Genomic DNA, 19926 nt, shown 5'->3' on the forward strand with positions numbered 1-19926 from the left:
TATAATTCAACATTTCGTGACGACAAAGACCAGGCTGCACAAGCCGTCTCCATGACCATATAAATGACTAGCACTTGGATTTATCACTGATTTACTTGCTCAAATCACATACAATGGCCTTTGTTTACAACAGAAAGGTCATTTGACCAATTTCATCTCATGGACATTTCTGATTTTCAAGTTACCGCATGACACCCTGAATGGGCGTAGCATAGCTCACGTTATTGCCGTACATGGTTAAAATTTGAAAATGGACATATTAACTGGCCAATTCCTAGCAAGACATCATTGAATATACTTAGAATGTCTAGTTTCATGATTTTGCACCCTTGAAATAGGCTCATAAGAAGAATTTCATGTCATGAAACTGATAGTAGATTTATTACAATTTTATACCATTTTCTGTCATTTTACGCGTTCACCGAAATATCAATATTTTCAGTTTTTGTAAAGCCTTAGGTCTAAAATTTTCAGCATTTGATTATATTGTATATAAGAACATTTGTACAAAGTTTAAGAGAAAACTAACAGTTATTTTGGATTTTATGATGATTTTTGTGAAAAAAAAATATTTTTACATAAAAATTTATTTTTTATTTTCAAACTTGAAATCCCTGCTGACGTCAGCAAAATAAAAATTTGGATTTTTTTTTTCTTTCATCTCAAAGGTTTTTTACCCAGCTTTCAGAAAATATATACTTTATAGGGTGTATTAGCAACCTTTCAAGAGATATCCCCCTTATACTGAAGGTGTGTAAAATATTTTTCAAATTTGGAAAATTATTAAAACCGCCAAAGAGTTAAAGAAAACGCAAGTTCTGAAATTTTATTTTTATTTTAGCATACAAGTGAGGACAGCACTGAATTCTAATTTCCCATTGTAGGTAATTTTTTTGCTCTAACCCGTCCTGTACTACAAGCTGGTCTAATATCGACATCCCTTGTCTAATTCTGACACCCTTCTTTAGAGACAGGACTGTAATACAAAAGTTTGAATCAGTGATTGAAAAAGGATTACCGTCAACTGCTCTAACTTGGGACTATCTGATAAACCATGGGATGGCAATTCGGGCGTTTTCTAATTCTGCAATCGCCATCCGGTCATTTTGAATGAAAACAAAAAAGTTACAAAGGGCGCGCTTTCTGTGAAAGTTATCGTGACATGTTATGACAGAAAGTATGATTGATAAACTTGGTAGAGTTATCAAAACAAATTTGTTGTCAAAACAATTTAACAGTAAATGAAAATACAGGTCAGATATCAACAATCCCATGTTTCAACAAATCGTCCCAAGTTATAGCAGTTGGCGGTATAAGCTGAATAATGGATTTTGCCCACAGAATGAGCTCCTTTTATCCTATCATTAGAACTTTCTATCACAACTGTATGTAGAAGAGTGCTCAATAAGAAAGGGGAATAAGCTTGGATATCTGACAAAGAAAACGTTCGCTGTATCTGATCTCCCTGATCATTAATGGATTAGGTCGCCAGCAGAGACCCTTTACAGATCCGTGTGCTTGGATTTTTGTTCGTTTAGAAATCTCGAGAAGATCATTATTTTATCCTGTATGACCTTGAAATTCTCTATGCTATAAAAGATACTCACCTCTTCCTACCTCTATTTACCTTCTGCAATATTTGTTGGAGCCTGTTGGTTTTGTACAAATCTTGATAATATCTTCATTACTTTTAGTAAAAACAAAAATATGAATATTATGATGGTATTATAAAATAATGTCATGGCTCTTTCTGCAAGTGCTCAAACATTTTTCCCAAAGACTGACTCCAAATCTGAAAATAAACCTAAAGAAAAAGCTCCATTGAAGAGTTCACTATCCGTTGATGTTCCTGAATTTGTCCCTAATACTGAAAAAAACATCCAGCCAAAAGAAGGAAACCAAGAAGTAAACAAAAATATAATCAAGAAACAAATTTCCAAAAAGGACTCTAATCGAATTGCTAACAGAAATGATGGAAATGAAAAGAAAACACAAAACCAAAGGAACATTTTGGAAAAACAATCATTCAACCCAAGACATGATATCAATTGGGCCCAATCTAAGGATATTAAAGAAATGAGTGACCTTTTTAGTGCGCGTCATGATAAAAACTGGTTCAACCATATCCCCGCTAAATCCAAACAAAAGGACAGTTTACGAAAATCCGACTCAGTTAATGTTTATGCCAGCGAGAATAAGGATAACCATCACAAAGAATTGTTACAAACTTATTCTATTGGTGTATCAGCACAATCAAAGAAGCGTGTTCAAAATAAGGTTAGTTGTTGATCTTTTTAGGATGATTTTCAAATGATGTTAGGAATATTTTGAATCTTTTTCTAAAAGGTTAAAGAGACTATTATATTTTGTACTGGTATTATCAGACCTTAATATTGCCAACTTGTTTGTATTTCTATTGTTTTTTTATTGTTTTTATTATTTTCTATTGTTTCAGAAATCAGCAACAGGAGACGGTAAGTGAATTTTAAAATTTCCATAGGTGATCATACTTATTCATTATTGGTGTTGCTCTTAGATCTTCAGTGCTCATATATGAGGACTCTAAAATAAAATATTAATGAAATTTACAGGAATCAATGAAGGGCTTTGAAATAAACTCTTAAAGATTTGCTATAGATTATGTGTTGCGAGAATCAACAATAGTTAGTGATGGTTTACTGCTAGGTAGCTCTTTTTTTGTAAGTTCATTATTATGGCTTAGTCTTTAGGCTATTATCTTTGTTACTCTAATTAATAGTTGCCAGCAATTAAAACTACCTTATTACACAAGTATTACTAGTCATTTTACTAACACGAATTGAAAAATTTTGTGTTAATAAAAACCCCCTTTATTAAAACCAGCCACTGTTTCCTTGAATAAGCAGAAAAATTTGTGTTAATTTCAGATTGTGCAAATTTCAAGGCCATTAAATACTTGCCTAGTAATGTTTGTGTAATAAGGTAGTTGGTTTTTCTAAAGTGCCCAAAACAAAAACCTTATTATTAAGTACTGATAATATTTTTTTTTTTGCTCTAGATTTGAATAACATTCCATCAACATCATGGAGCTCTATTGTCAAAACCGCACCTCAAAAGAAAACACAAAGCCTAGATCGCCGATCAAGTTTGACTCCAAACACTGGACATAGTCAAGATTTCCGTACCAAGACTTACGATGTTGAACGTGATAAGAGGAACAAGTTAAACAAACTAAAGAAAACAAATAGTTTATTAGGAGCACTTGGAGATCCTGTGATAACAAATCCATCAGTTAAAGCTAAAAGCTTGCCAAAAAGATTAACACATACTCATTTAACGGAAAGTAGAAGTGTTGGTTCTAATGATATTGCTTTGAGACAAGCACGGCCACGTCTTGAAATCAAAAGAAAATCGCTGGTGTTGAAAGCTAAGAAAAGTGCTGGTTTGAAGCAAAACCCTGAAATGGATAATTGGTTTACGCAAGATGTACCAGCTAAGATTGAACTGTTTAGTACACTAACAAAGTTGAGTCCTGATGATGAAAAACCACCTGAATCACCAAAACCAAGTACAACACCAACTGAGAAAAGAAAGTTAACAAGAACTACTAAGAAAGTATTTTCACCATCTTTAAAAGTGACAGACTTTACAGACAAGATTGTTTCAACAAAACATGACATAACTGATGACTATTTCTCTAATGACAAATACAAGAATCTTCCAAAACAAGACACTACTAAAGATACTCTAGAGCTATCTAAGAAACCTTTGGGAAATGATTTCAATAGGCCTGCAGTGGTTTCTTATAGTGCAATGTTGAAGAAGAACTCAGCTGGACCACCTGTTACTTCAAAGGTAATTTTTTTATGCATGTTTACTAACTGCAGAATGATTGAAAAGATATATCATAAATAGCATTATTAATATTTCTGCCCTTAAGCAAAATGCATGATATTTGATTGAAAGTCATTCAGTTACTTTTGAATCTACATTAATGATTCTGCGAAATGCATGACATTTGCTTGGAGGTTGTCCAGTAATTTTTTGTTAGATCTACACTGGCTATTATTATACTGTACATCAGTCAGCAGATCGTTTCAGTGGCAAAACATTAGCCTCCTTTTCATTTCATAGCCACCAGAAAAAGAGAAGAAACTGCTAACTTCCGAAGAAATTCGTTTAATGAAAAAAGCAAAGAAAAAGGAGAAGAAAAAAATGAAAAAGCAAAAACGGATAGCGGAGAGCCAAAATCAACAAGATAAGGTGAGATTACTGATAAATTTTGAGATTCTCTTTTACATTCATACAAGATTTTGATGTGAATTTAATGTATCTTTTACCATTTGTATACAGAGCACTTTTAAACAAAAGAAAGAGCAACTCCCCCCCCCCTTTCTGCGCCGCACAATCATATATTTAGAGAAACTCTTTGTTAATTCAGCATTGTCAGCATATGAGACGCCTCTTTTTCTATATCATAAAAAAGAATTACACATTTGTTTGTTTGTTTTTTAACCCTTTAACGACCAATGACGAGATATGTCGTCATCGTGTTCCGTGCCAAAAATACTGATGCCGAGGTAACTCGTCATTGCGTTCCGTGCCAAAAATACTGATGCCGAGGTAACTCGTCATCGCGTTCCATGCCAAAAATACTGATGACGAGATATCTCGTATGCGCATTATGTTCCAAGTATACCAAAGAATTAAAATTTTCCAGCAAGTCCAGCTTCCAAAACAAAATTGCAAAAAAGTTATTGTTTATTTCAACCATGCTGATATGAGTCTTTTTTATAATTCCTGACAATTTTCTCTATGTAATTTTCTCTTATAACTTTTTAGTTGTGTACTTCTTTTTTGTAGTCAGATGCAAAAAATTAATATCATATATGGAAAAAAGAAGTACAAACAATCAGAAAATGAAAAAATATTAATAGAAAGTCCTTATAATGATGAATTTTTCCCAAATTCCATGTTTTTTTATTGACAAGTTATCTCGTCTCGCAGTTGTGAACCCCTAAAGTACTTTTTGCCGAGTTAATTCGTCATTCAGTCCTTTTGGCACAGGTCATAAAAAAGCCGCGGTATTTTACCAACCGCCTCCAAAGAAAGGCTCGGTATTTTAAGAACAGTCAGTTCAAAAAGCCGTGGTATTTTAGGCACGGAAAAATAAAAAGAAGCAGTCGTTAAAGGGTTAAAAAAACTAGTTTTACCAAGCAGCCTCAATGTTTCTTAAGAAATCTGCCTTTTGAGCCTTAAACGTTTCTTACATGTTTCTAAACTTTGTCAAGCTTAAAGGGTGCGTGTTGATAATACAATAGTCTAATAGACTAATCTGTGGTACTTTCCTATCTATATTGATTTTCTGACTTTCTCAAGTGTTTCTAACTGTTATGTAAGTATTTTTTGTTTCTTAGTTTTTAGGCATTCTGAGCCTCATGTTTCTTAAAAGTGTGTTTCTTAAAAAAAACGTGTATGTATCAGTTTAGACTTCTTTTGTTATGTTCAGGGAAACCATGATGATGGTGCAGCAGTACAAGATAAAACGAAGAATAAATCTAAACAAAATATGACAATTGACATTAGTGATATGGTGGACAAGCTTTTCCTTGCAGCAGTGAGTATTTCAAGTATCAACAGTTTGTTCGCACTTTTTGTGTCTCAGAAGATAGAAGGCATTGGGAAAGGCATAACTTTAATTTAATTTAAACTTTAAAATTTTATAAGATGTAATAGAAATAATAATAGAAATAAAACAAGTGACAACAGGCTGTTCTCACCATGTATACCAAGTTTATCTGGAATCTGAGCTTTACTAAGCTTTACTAAACTTGCACCGCAATGGGCTGTTTATGAATCCCAAGATCTTCCAGGCAGAGTTGCTAGGAAAGCATGGTGATAGACTCTCTACCTTCACTGTTCTCACAATGTTGAGTTTTTAATTTTCTACAGGTTTCAAATTTAATATTACAATTTTTTTTAATAGCCGAAAACGAAGAGTAATAAATCCAGTAGAAACAAGTCTAAACCGAAGAAGGTTACAGTATCTACAGGAGTGGTATCTGTGGTCTCTGGTCTTGCCAAGAAAAATAAACATGATGGGAAGCGGACAACAAGGAATAAGGTTTCTATCAGTTCCTTTTTATTTCTTTCTTCATACCTTACCTTAAGACAAAAACCTTTAATTCGAGAAAAAATTAATGCGGTATAAATCAATGCAGAATTAATGCAAATTTGAATTCCAAAAACTTGAAATTTTCAGCTGTTCGCATTTCCTCAAAACAATTTTTGGGGGGTTACTAACAAAACATAAATTCCACTTAATTTTGTCTTGCATTAATTTATTTCCTTAAGGTGCGCACTGAAAATTTTTGGATTTAGTTTGGCACAAAAAGTTCAAAGTTGTATGCTTAGGTTTTTTTTTTGGTTTTTTTTAGACATATTGCATATGCTTTTTTGACAGAGAAGCCTCTAAGTATGAGGATTTTTAGGCAATAAAGATTAACACATATTTTTTAACATAATAGTATGGTGGCACAGGCATTATTATGGATGGTGCGACTGCAATTGTCAAGCGTGGAAAAGAACGAGAAACTCCGAAACGTAAAAAACCAACACTACTTAAGAAGGTATTTTCGAGCTTGTTTTTTATATTTTGCTAAATTTACAAGAAAACCCTGAGATAACATCAAAGATCACTATTTCAAAATTTTCTCAGCCCCTAAGGTTAGGCTTAAAAATAATTCAGCTATCCAATACCCAATCAGTAGAAAGATATTAGCAAGTGAAATTCTGTTGGTTGGAAGTTCTTTTTTCTCATATTCCTTTGTATATTCTGTACAGATCATACAAGCTGAGCGAGAACGTAAACGACAAATCCTTCTGAAAGCACAAAAGGAAAACGAAGCTAGTGAAGAAGAACAAAAAAACGTGGATGATGATGAGGACCATTCAGAAGAAAAGGCATCTAAAGGAACAGAAAAGGAAAGAGTGTAAGATGGATCAAATATCTTGATAATGACCTAAGTTAGATCTGAAATCTACAAAAAACAAATGATATATATTAGGCTCCAAGGAGGTCTGTCTATCTTTGCTATTGTCATCCAAAAAAACCTGTATCAATCAAAACGATTAAGTATATTAAAGGAAAAAATTTTGGTGGGAATTTAATTTGGTAAATGGTCAAAAAAGTTTTTTCAGAAGGAATTTAATTTGGCGGTAAACTTGAAAATTAAATTTAGCGGGAATTTAATTTGGCGGATGAAGGACATTTTTGTCCAAAAAACGCCATTAAAAAAGGAAAAATCTGTTTTAAAGCCTGAAATAGCACACATTTGGGGAAATAAATAGAGCAATTAAAATTTGGTGGGAATTTAATTTGGCGGATGACAGAAAAAATTAAATTTGGCTGGAACTTAATTTGGCAGATTTTGGCCAAATCCGCCAAATTAAGCTCCCGCCAAAATTTCTTCCTTTAAATGTAGATGAAAATACAGTTCTTATAAAACCCAAAGTATTTGAAATTTGTGATATCTCGTAATTAGCCTGGACCGTTCTTTTATAAGAAGGCACAAGTAACCATAAAAAGAAAGATGGATTCTAATGATCTTTTTTGTTCATGTTTCAGGAATAATAACAATGTAAATAGTGAAAAAAGCCCTTCTGAGGAAAAAGAAAACACAAATAAAGGTATGAACTCATCACACAATAGTTTAAATTTGATAGTTCTGTCAAATATTCCAAGTCTTTGTCCTTTTTTCAAATCTTGCTTTTGATCTATGAAACTATGGACGTGTCAATGCAATGACGTCATTCGTACCTAAAAATCTTGAGCCCAATTCATCTTATGCAGCTTTTGACTAAAGGATTGATGCATGTATTACATGTAAATTTACATTATGTAAAGTTTATGTTATGTTGATTTTTTTCTATTTCTTTTCTTACAGAGACATCAATTATAGAAGTGAAATCAACGGAAACGAAAGAGATCAAATGTTGCGCTCCTCTTACCAAACTTCCTGAAGAATATTGGAAGCAGCTACATTCCAGAAAATTTCGAGAGTAATTTGAACATTTTGCTTACGCTTAATTTCAATTATTAGCTTTCAAAGTCTGCACGCTTTGGAAAATGTTACCAACTAACCTTGTTAATTACCTATGAATTCTTGATATTCATGATGTAATGTTTTATACGGATCCACCCAACATACAATCATGGTCGTAATATTTGAGAAAAAAAGGGAAATCCACCGTGAAGTTTTGAAACCACAATCGATTTGTAAGTGCTCTAAAGTAGGTTGGAAGGGTAGAGTTTTAACTCTGAGTTTTAACATGAGACTTAAGGATCTGAGGATCCAAAAGTTCAAAAATTGTCCAGTAACGCTCACAATATAGCCTGGAGGTCTATAAACCCGAGCCAAATTGAAATATCCCATTAAATTTGAGAGATGGCCCAAAATCGACTTTCCCACCCGAACTCCGAATTTCGAAAAACGAGGAAATAAGCTTAATTCTCAATAGATTTCGACCATGATTGTAGATCGTGAGTTTGTCACTAGTTTTATTGTTTAAATTCAAAACAAATGCCAGACACTTGGTCTGTTTTGGATTAGGGATCTATGTTAAAAATGGATTTTTGGAATCATAAACTGATTACCCCTTCAAAATGTGCCAAAACATGTATAATTTCATAAAAAGTAGAACAAATTGGGTAGAAACTTTTTTTGACTTCCCTACCGGGCCTTTATGGCCACGCCCACCTCGGAATCTCACTGCTAGGTGGCCTAAAAAAAGAATTCTCAAAAACCTATCAAGTTACCCCTCATTCGAAAGGTAATTTAATGTATATATTATACATTTTGAATCTACAGGATCATTATAAAAATTCAAAAACTAAGTAAGGATAAAGGAGCTATTTGACAAATAAGAAATTTCATTGCTCTAATCAAGAACAGTCGAAGTTAGAAAGTCCGTCAACCTCTCAACCCTTAATACTGAAAACATGTTGTTTAGCATAAAAGGATTTCATCCAAAAGATATTTTACAGAGTTTGAAGGGTACTTCCTTTGCTATTAGATTTTAAATCTAAACATTTTATCCTCGTAGTTCCAAGATATTGGACTTTCATTTTAGTCGCAATTACTTGGTCGACAGATGTCTTATTTATTTCAGCTTTTTCAGGGGAATGCTCAGTTGTTTCTGCTTTTATCAGTTTGTGTCATGTATGAAACTGTTAATGGTTGAACTTTAAATTCTACTACTCCTAAATGCCATTTTGTCTCATTACCCTCGTGCTAAAAGGTGATATCACAAGTTTTGTCTTTTTGTACTGTTTCATCCCCTTGACCTTGTAAAGGAGAATTGAGTTCCAGTTTTAGTGATTTACTATCACCCCTTCTTACCCACAGTTCCATGCATAACATTTCTAAGATCTCCAATAATTATCTAAGGGCAACAACGTGCAGTTAAGAGCTCAAGTTTTCAACATACTCTTTCGTGGAGAGGTTGCGATAATCTTTTTTCAAACTAAAGACTGCAGATGTTCGCTTGAGAGACAAGACATGCATGTAATTTTAGCATATTATACATCCTTTTGATCTTAAGTTTATCATCCAAGTTTTACATACTTCTTAATTTCTTCTTCTGAGGTAAATGGGCCTGGGATACTTTCCTTTAATTTAAAGTCTCCAATAAAGAGTACTTTTTTGACTCTTCACTCAAACTTGCCATTTCTTTTTCGGTAAAGGCTTCAGTTTTCTGCTGTTTGACTTTATCAGCCTATTCAAGTTTAATTACCTTGACTTCTTTGGACTGCTTTGGAGGGTTTTAAATTTTTTTAAAGTTATTTGGATTTGCTTGCTCAAGAATGTCATCTTTTTATTGAGTACCATTTTCTTCATACATATACTTACTGAGCTCTTGAAAAAATACTGCTATCCTATGACAAAAAGTCTGATTTACTCAACTCTGTATGATTGTTTTGAAAGTATTGATCAAAGATTAATGATTTTGATAGGTAAATGATTGTAAGAGCTTAATATACTCAACATGTGTTTTTAGAGGGAAAATCACAAAATCATTATTTTTTAGCAGGCATAACTTTTTATAACCTCATTTTTAGCCACTACTTGTGACCTTTTTTGGAATCTGCATGAAATTCTCTTTCCAATGAGGGGTCACATGACTATTTTTTGACAAAGAAAAAAATCACTCCTAGGGCCGTCCCTTTGAGCCGTCGGTGGACCCTAAAAGCCCAGGTAGGGAAACCAAAAATGGTTCCTACCCTAAAAATTGATGTTTTTTCAAGTTTTTATAACCTATGGCACATTTTAAGAGGGTAATCAGCATGATTACTGTTCCTAACATAAATCCCTATTTGGATGTTTTCACATAAAAGTCTATTATTTGAAAACACCATTTCCTCTATTCCTCATCACTAATATTCAAGTCTTTTTTCCTTCAAATTCAGGTATTGTGACCACATGGCAACTAAAGAAATCAATGACCTGACATACCAATTGTTAACGACACTTTTGAGGTTTCAAGATCGTGTATACCATGAAAATCCCACCAAGGTTTGTCTACTTCAAATAAGGAGCGTTTGTACCTTTCTTCATCTCTGGATGTTCTTTTTAAAATTTGGGAGTTGAGGCTCTCATTATGCTGGTGTCAAACTTGAAGTGGAAGGGAATATAGTTTTCTTTTCTTTTCTTTGTAATCCATTTATTTATTGTTACGAATTGATTTCTCTCTGTCAAATAGATCAGAGTTTGGAAACTATTCTAGTCGCGAGTTAGGGAGTTGCTAGTTTCGAGTTGGGGAGCTGCTAGTTTCGAGTTGGGGAGTTAAAAAATTACCGGCTACCGAAAAAGAATAACATACATCAAAAGTACGATTTTGAAAGTAAATGTAATATGAGAGTAATATATAACACATATAATACGTATAATACATATACCACCTGTAATATGCTTATTTGCCTTAAACACGTGCGCTGAGAGCATGGAAAGCTATATTTACTGCCAATTCATATCCATTTATATTTCCTGCATCACATTGAGTATAAATATAATTCTTGATTAAAGTGACTTTAGAACCATTGTATTTTATAATGTGATCAAATTTTTATTAAAAAGTGTCAATTCCAATGATAAAATGACAAAAGAAAGTGTCATTATTTTTCTAGCTCTACGAATTTTTTGAGGCTAAGATGACTGTCAACTTATCCTTTTATACAATAAGCATCACTTGCAGTATGATCAATATTTTTTGGGGAATCTGTTTGACAATCATTGTATTTAAAGATATTGTCAATATTTTTACAAGAACGTGTCATGTTGTCAGCATTATGACAATGACATAACAGTACTAAGTATTTTGGCTTTGCTAGCCAGCACCTTACCATTTTCATGATCTTAAAGTCAATAATATGTTTGGTACTGGCTAATTTGAAATTTGTACTTTTGGGCTACATTAGTTTAAATTAGAAAATTTTCGGTCGCCGTAAAGTTTTACGAACATCCAAACTCGAAACTAGCAACTCCCCAACTCCCCAACTCACCAACTAGAACATTACCTAGACTCAATAGATCATCATCTTCACGATTAAAATAATCTATTATTCGCATTGGAACCGAGGAATTTAACACATCTCCTGCCATTTGCTTACACAGCATTTTAAACAAAAGAATGAACAACTTACTCCACTTTCGGACACAAATCTTGAAAAATTCCTTTGTTAATTCTGCTTTTTCAGCATAGAGGCGCGTCTCCTTTCTACATCATAACAAATTATCTTTAATTTTGTTACTTTTAGTTTCGACAAAAAAGACGTTTCGTTCTTGGTTTACGAGAAGTTTTGAAACACACGAAGTTACGACGTATTAAGGCTGTTATTGTGGCTCCAAACCTTGAGAAAATCTCCAGTGAAGGTTTGTACTTCTTTAAAAGATACAAAAACTTTGCGAGTATAGAAAGTTTTTCCACGTTGTAAGATTGGGAGGTTTTATCTACAAGCTTGAAATGTGTTTTCAAACCCCCGTAAATATTATCTCTGTCTTTGTGTTTTTGTGTTTTCGGAACTTGATTAGCTTGATTAGTAAGTTTTTATACGAGAGATCTTTAAAGTTGAATTAAAAATTTGAATGGCCTTAGGTTAATACAGTCGTTGGATTTCTAAACCTTTAAGTTAAAAAGTTTAATGCAGTCTAATACCAAATAAATGGTTGCTGGTTGGTTGGTTGTTGCTTTGTTCAATTTTCCACTCAACTTGAGGCCGAAATTAACTTCAAAATGAATTATGGGGATAATCAGCACTTCTTATAGCCAGGCTTCCCTCCAAAACAGTGAGAACAAAGGTTTTCAAGGTTCTTTCATCTCAGGCAGGCTCAAAAATTGACTGTTCTGTCTTAGAATTTTATAAGATTCAAAGATTCTCCACAAACTCAAGTGATATAATTTTATGGAGAATTTTTCGGAGAATTCCGAGGGGTTAACAGATCTCAAAGATCTAATTTTTCTGATGAAATAAAATTCAAGTCCAAGTAGAAACTGTGAAGGAGAACTAGAATTCTTGTCAGTGGTTCTGAGAGAGCAGAATGCAATTTTGTATTTTTTAGAAAGGTGTTTGGTCGCTATTAGGACCTATAAGCTATTAAACTACAGCTGAGTCTCTATAACTCGAACCCGCACAAAGGACGCAAATTTATTCGAATTATGGAAATTTCGAGTTGTGTAGTAAGGTTTATAAGGTATTGTTAATTACTCTCGGGTACCTAATAGCCGCCCCCCCCCCCCGCTAATTAATTTTTCGAAAATTTCCCGCCCAGGACATTCTTATTCCAACCCCCCCCCCCGCCTTATTAATTTTGGAAAATGTTTTTGAAAGTTCCCTTTTTTGTCTTAATTCTGCTGTTTGCCTCCTTTAAACATTTCCACCCAGGACATTTTTATTCCAACCCCCCCCCCCCGCTTATTAAATTTGAGATTTTTTCCACCCCCCTGCTTATCCGACCCCCCCCCCCCCCGCGGCTATTAGGTACCCGAGAGTAAAGATACGAGAAAAATTGTTCGATTTAAGGAGAAATTCGTATTATAGAGGTTCGAGTTAAAGAGATTCCACTGTATTTAAAAAACAGAAAAATTTCTTCATTTCTATTTTCATTTTTTTGTAGGTGGCTTGGACGATTACCTGCGTTCGATTTTATTGTTGTGTGATCAAGATGAGATCCCGAAAATTTTCGCCATGAGCCGCCACGGTCTTGGCAAAACGTTAAAGAAGAAAGCTCCAGTCAGTGTAATTGGTATTTTCAACTACGATGGAGCTCAGGTAATTGAATCTTTATCCACTTATCCACAGCCAGTAAGTTCTTTTGTCTACATCGGCTTGTTTTTTTTCTTCTAGATATAAATCTTTTAGATGTAAATTGTAAATGAAAGTTATTCATATATGCTAATTTAGTCGGTTCATTTTTAAAGTTCCACAAGCAAACTCAGAAAAACCTTGGGTCGATGGTCGATATAATGACTTTCCCAAAATATGTGAACTGTTGACAGACTTTGGTTCAATTTTTTACTCGAAATGTTTTGTTTTTTCTATACATTTGTGGGCAGACTAATATTTTTTCAAATTCTTTCAGTCTGCATACCCCAATAAAGATGAAAAATAAACTTTCTTTTTCAGTTCTGCTCACCTTTTTTATTTCATCTTTTTTAATTTTACAGGACACATACAAAGAACTAATAAACCATGTTGAAAATGCTAAGAAATTATATTCTGATAAAGTGCATGCCATATTAACACAAAAGAACACATCAAAAACAGCATCTCAAAAACAAACGAAGCCAAAGGATGTTGGTATTAACAAATCCAGTAATTCTTCTCCTTCTCAAAGCTCTGAATCAAATCACCGCTCTCACCAGTCACCAAGGTTACAAAACAATCATCACAATGAGGTTGAAATGTTGAGTCATCAGATACTGACTAAACTTTCGGAACCGTAGCGCTACCAAATGAAAATGACTGGTTATTATTGTGAATGAAGTTTAATCGAATCGAATTTGAAGTTGTACAAATTATAGACCTTTTTTTGATGTGCTGGGAAAACCGTTTCTCTAATCTTCCTGGTGGCAAAGAGAATGTATATGGCGCGTATAATATCTGAATTTATGGATTGCTCTCAATATCGTTTTCTTCTCATCTATCTTGGGAATTTGTGATAGAGTTGTCAAAGTATATTATCAAAATGTTATTGGACGAACTGTGGAGATCGATGTTTGTTAAACCAATTGTTAGTCTTTTATTTGGTCTTTTTTAGTTCGTTTCCTTCATTGATAGGAGGTGAATGAAATTTTTTGTACACTCATTCAATTAATTTTAAGCTTTTATTAAAATTTTGCCTCATTTTTAACACCTATTTTATTTTGAATAGAATTTTTATATTGAATTTTACTTTTCACCGATTTTGCCTTATTTTTTCATATAGTATTATTCAAAATAAATTTTGAATTTTTTATTTGTGTTTCAATTTTGTGTACGCAGTAGATGTGTTTTGTTTTTATCTTAGTTGGGTCCTATTCATCTTTAATTAATGCCGTTGTAGATAAATGTATATAAACGATGAATGATAAAACCCTGAGTCTAAAGTGGAACCATATACATTGCAGTCTTCATAACTCGAACCTCTATAACTCGAATGTCTCCTTAAAAGTGGAACCATATACGTTGCAGTCTTCATAACTCGAATGTCTCCTTAACTCGAACAAGTTTTCTAGTCCCTTCAGTTAACAATTTTCTTTAAACCAGTCTACGTTAACTCGAAATTTCCATAATTCGAACAAATTTGTGTTCTGCGAGCGTGTTCGAGTTATAGGCCACTTCACAGTCGCAAAGCGTAATGGGTAATCATGACCACTGCGCGCTAATGACAACTTACTATTGGTCCTGATTACCCATGACTTATTTCGACTGTGAAATGGCATATTCAGACTCCATTGTAGCCATTCGGAAATCTTAACGCTGGTACAAGATCATACACCGTATGAATGTCAAAATATATTTCCGATAATGCTTGAAAATATGTTCCAAATTACCAGTGGTAAATTATTAAAAAACATGGTGTTTGGTTTAAACGAATGTTTACGAAAATGTAGATATTATATTAATTTGTTTTTTAAGAATTTGTAATTATATTGCCGTACTAGTAAATGTGTTTAAGTAACACTAAGAATATAGGTAGATTCGCTGGATTGTAGGATTGGGATTCAAGGATTCGGATTCGGATTCAGGATTCGTAAAAAGCTTTGTAAAAAAAAATTGAAAAAAGATATTGACTTCAAACCAAAAGATCTTGAAAGATTACATAACATAGAGCAGTTCTTGACAAAAAGATCCAATTTTGGTTTGAGACGCGTGAGAATCTGTCTTATCAGCTAGTAGATTAGCTAGCGCTCCAAAGAAGTGCTCAGCTCTACACCCATTCACCATTCATGGAAATATCAACGGAGTGAATGATCCATGATCAACTTTGATAATTCGTTCGTTGTAGTTTCTCTTTTTTCCCGTTCGTTTGACGCAAAGCGCTTTTGAGACTTGGGCTGTGTATCAGAGCATAGCGTTGAATACTTTACATCAAAAATGTCGTTGTCCACGAACCAAAGCCTCACACTGATGTCAGCTCTCGCGTTGTCAGTCGTGATCGCACCTTGTTTAAGCGTTCGCCAGTGATCGGCTCCAACATGGTTTCGATAGCGACACATGTGTCACTTGATCAACATTGAGCAATTTATCCTCAAGTGTTGTGCCGTTGGTAGATGAACCCTCCTTTAGGCAGGAAAGTGATGCTCAACAGAGAACGACTTGCCACATGCACATCGATGGTAGGTGCTTCATGTTCCATCTGTATCGGACGGCAATTGCGTCGAAGAACTCTCTTTTGATAGGTTGAAATTTTCAGATTCAGGGGTACAGTGGTCAACAATGGATGCCCTTTGCTTGAGCAAGATCGTTCGCTTTCAGCTCTGACGTGTCATTTCTCGCGGAGATTTCGAGAATGATTGTTCCTTCTTTCCGTTTCCTGATCTCAGACTTGCTGCCTGTTGTCAACTTCGTACACGGTTTCGTTCGATGATGTGGGAGAATTCATTGTAAGTTCTCTGGATTTTGAAATTCTTCCTTCGCCAGAGATGTAGAGGGTATGGCAAGCCTCCATACGCACCGGTGTGACAGAGTAGTCCTTTCTTCGGTGCTGCAGTGATGGTTTTCAGTAATTGAAGGAATGAAATGTTTGTCAATAACTTCATCGAGGGGCTTCAGATTTCCTCAATTCCGGGCATCACCGTAGGTAGTAGGTGAACTGCTAACATACCCACCAACGAATGCACAGTAGCGAGGTGTGGTTCGATCTTGCGATATCACTCAGTGTTTGGAGCTCAGCTTGCCATTTTCTATCAATTTCTTTACATATTCCTGTTGGCCACCTCTTGACAATGAAACCACCAAGATATTTGTGTCATCAACCGTGATGTTGATTCCTGTGTCTTGAATAGCACCTTTGCTTCTTCGAGCTTCTCCTCCTTCACTATCAAATACGACTTGGAAGCTTTTGGGTTGTAACCTAGGAGAGGTCCTAAGTCATTGACGTTATCCCACCACTTCTTCAGGCTTGAAGCTTCCCAGTACCAGCGAGGTCGTCAGCATAGCAGCATTTTTAACTCCTTGTGTCAGCAAATCTTCTTGGAGGATCTCAAGCAGTGGCATTAATCCAATTGCATATGCTGGCATTGCTGTAGGGTCACCTTGTGTGGTACCTTCTTGCGATGCAATCTCCTTTCCTCCCATTAGGAAAAGTCTTGATGGGCGGTGGTAGCAGTTGTGAATATATTGAGCCATAGCTGGACACAATATTTTGATGTTGTGAAGCAGTGATCTTCTGTTAATGCTGTTGAAAGCATTCGCTGCATCCACTAGTATCACTCCGTCTGTCTCATCTTCTTGGAATAGTTGGTTGATTGCGTGAACTGCCGCTTCACAGCCAGCCTGCTGTCCAGCGCACACTTGAAACACTACCAGTTGCTTTAAGGATATCTGGCTTGATGGTGTTGATCAGAACTTTGCCGAAGATACGTCTCATCACTTCTCCAATTCCAATTGGTCGTACCCCTGGTTTTTTGTTTTGTCTAGAGGTATCAATCTACAAGCAAGTACAGCTTCAATTGATCGTCTTTTAACATCAACTTCTTGTCGGCATAAGATTTTCAGCATGCGTGCCATTGCTTCCCTCAAATCAGAGCTGTATTGCCATAGTTCTTGGAGGCAAGGATACGTCTCCATTGTCAGCATTTGCCCTGTGGTCCAGCAGCACCCTTCGTCTTAATGGCTGCCTCTCGAATCATTGTCCCATCAATGGACTCAAAGATGATTGGGTCAACTGGAACTACTTCTTTCTTCGAGATGATACGATCGTCGGTGTGTTCGTTTGCATTTGGATGAAGCGATTTAAGAGTGTTTTATTACATCCCAGTTGGTTGCAGGACACACTTGAAGCTGTATCTTCAAAGTTCTAATTGCCGCGGAGATGTTGCCCTTTAACATGTGCTTCGTGAAGAGTGTGATTGGCTTGTTTTTGTCTTTAGTCTTTAAAGCGTCAACTCGGGGAAGACGTTTCTGTATTTCTCTTGTTTCCCTCAACAATTTATCAAAGTCTCCTTCTTTCCAGATGTTCAATCTCCTAGCTAGCCGTTTCTGAGTGTTCTCTAGCTTTGGATCGTGCGTGAGTCTTTTGGAGGAGTATTGATGGCATACACATCAGGAGTTTCATTGATGATGCTGAGAAATCATCAGATTGATTGTTCCAGAAGTTGATCAGTCTCGTCATTTCTTCTATGTAGTCTTTCCCCGCTTTTCCAGATGGTACAAGGAATAGATTTTTACGAAAGTACAAAACAAAACACGATTTCTTCGTACATCGAATCACAATTTGACAGAGATCTTGCTTCGACAGCTTGCCCCAGACAGGGACTTCTCTTGTTCGATTGAGTATGTGACGTCAGGTTTCGTTCAACTTAATTGACGTAACTTCTGCGGTTGGCACCAATGCAGGAGATTCTTCTCGATTTTTTCGTGCGTGGGCATTTCATGATTTGTTCGACCCGTTTTAGTAGAAAAGCTTCTTGAGCAATATTGACATTGAAAACCCTTTTCTTGTGAGATTGCGAATCAGGAATAGCGGTCTTCAGCTCGTTTGTTAGAGTTCCCCTTATCTGCTGCTTGTATGGTTTTAAATGAAGAAATGATTCCCCCTTCTTGATCGTGTTGAAGGTGAACATTTGGCACTCGATTGTGTGTAAAGTTCAATTTTTTCTTCTTCAGGAGAGTTGGAAATTCTCAACTCATCCTTTGCGCATCCATCTGCCATGGTCTCGTTGGCAGTGTGGGGCTTTTAAAGGTCAATAAGGTGTAATCTAGACTCTTCACTCGTTCGGCGAGGCGCGTCTACCTCCTGGCGCAGAGGATTTTTCTTCTGGCTATATATTCGAGCCAATCAGTCTATTTCAACTGATCTTCTGCACCCTTGACTACAGGCGTCTTTTCTTCGAGGTACTTGTTCGCCCTCACACTCCGGCTACCTTGACTGCAGTAGTCTTTTCTTCGGGATTTTTCGACCCTGTCTAGCACCTTGACCTTCTTGACGACTCTTCTTGACGGAAAATTTCTTGTATGCAAAGAAGAATAGCAAATTACTTTTGATACGGCGTTGACTTGGATGAAGCACGATACTTTTGAATAAATCTTCTTTCCGTTAGTCCAGAAGTAACACCTCCTTCGTAGGTTTCTGTTTACCGGATTCTGATTTTCTTCGCTGCGTGACCTTCCGCCATCTTTAACCGTCGTTTTTTCTATTTAACCATTGCATTGCAGTGTAACTTTGTAACGTCAAATTTTTTTATGACGTATTGTTTTGAGAAGTTCCCCCTCTGAGAGGGGGAACTCGCATCAGCCAACACCAGGGTATTCTCTGGCGTCAATCAGTAACGTAAATAAAGCCTGGGATACACAGGGACGAGGTTGGGTAGTCACCTGCCAGCTGCAGCAGGGTCACCAGGACCTGGTGACTCACAGGTTACTGATGAAGCTGGTTGGGAAGTTGAGTTGGAATCAGCTAGTCCTTCTTGAGAACCTTGTCTTATTTTATATTTGAATTTGTTCTCGATAGCGCAGGATCTCTTTATAATGACGTTCAACATTTAATTTCCCAAATATTCCAAGATTTAAAAAAACGTCCACCTTTTCTCTATCTTCCTATGTCATGTCTCGTATTTATGACCTAAGATTCGACTATTAACTTTTTTTGTTTCTGGAGATTACATACCAGACCTGATCAATCAAACTTGTTGAACCAATCGAACGATAGACCTTTTTTCAAAGAGGCCACCCTGTTGAATAATTATGTAGTCCAGCAGAAAAACAATGATAAAACCATGCATAATTATTACAATATGCATGATACAGTAATTATGCATGGCTCTATCATTGTTTTTATGGCTGGACTCTTTGAAAAAAGGTCTATTTAATTTAAGTTTGGGTAAAAAAAAATAATTTTGTGTTCCATGCCATCCAACACTAGTCAAGTTTGATCAATACAATGGCTTGCGGTTTGATCAGTTTGATAGCCTAATTTTGTTTGAGCAGTATTCCACCATGCAACCGCAGGTGAAATCACAACAGAGGGGCTACCGTGAATGTTCCTAAATCTGACAGCCCTGCCAAATTCCGACCCCCCCCCCAAATAACTGTTATTAAAAGAAATTCTATGTTTACAAACATTCCCTCTCCAAGTTGAATGATAAACTATTTCAAGAACTCTTGAAACAAAACATCCAACAAGATTAATGTGAAGATTTAATTAAAAAATTGTGAGTTGTAAAAATAATTATTAGTAATTAAATAAT

At 35.4% G+C, this 19926-nt stretch overlaps 1 protein-coding gene across 1 annotated transcript; it reads left to right on the forward strand.

The window, feature by feature from the left end:
* The first annotated feature begins 1694 nt into the window (after nt 1–1694).
* On the forward strand, nt 1695–15204 carry LOC136804677 (selenocysteine insertion sequence-binding protein 2-like). The gene is made up of 14 exons (XM_067061286.1): nt 1695–2277; nt 2456–2474; nt 3038–3834; nt 4114–4242; nt 5489–5596; nt 5966–6103; nt 6507–6608; nt 6823–6971; nt 7607–7668; nt 7926–8040; nt 10448–10553; nt 11795–11909; nt 13152–13306; nt 13702–15204. Exons 1-14 carry the CDS (start codon nt 1741–1743, stop codon nt 13978–13980), a joined length of 2811 nt encoding a protein of 936 aa, XP_066917387.1. The 5' UTR covers nt 1695–1740; the 3' UTR covers nt 13981–15204.
* The last annotated feature ends 4722 nt before the right edge of the window (nt 15205–19926 follow it).

Source organism: Clytia hemisphaerica, unplaced genomic scaffold, assembly GCF_902728285.1.
Source record: "Clytia hemisphaerica strain Z4C2 unplaced genomic scaffold, Clytia hemisphaerica genome assembly, whole genome shotgun sequence".
Taxonomy (NCBI): domain Eukaryota; kingdom Metazoa; phylum Cnidaria; class Hydrozoa; order Leptothecata; family Clytiidae; genus Clytia; species Clytia hemisphaerica.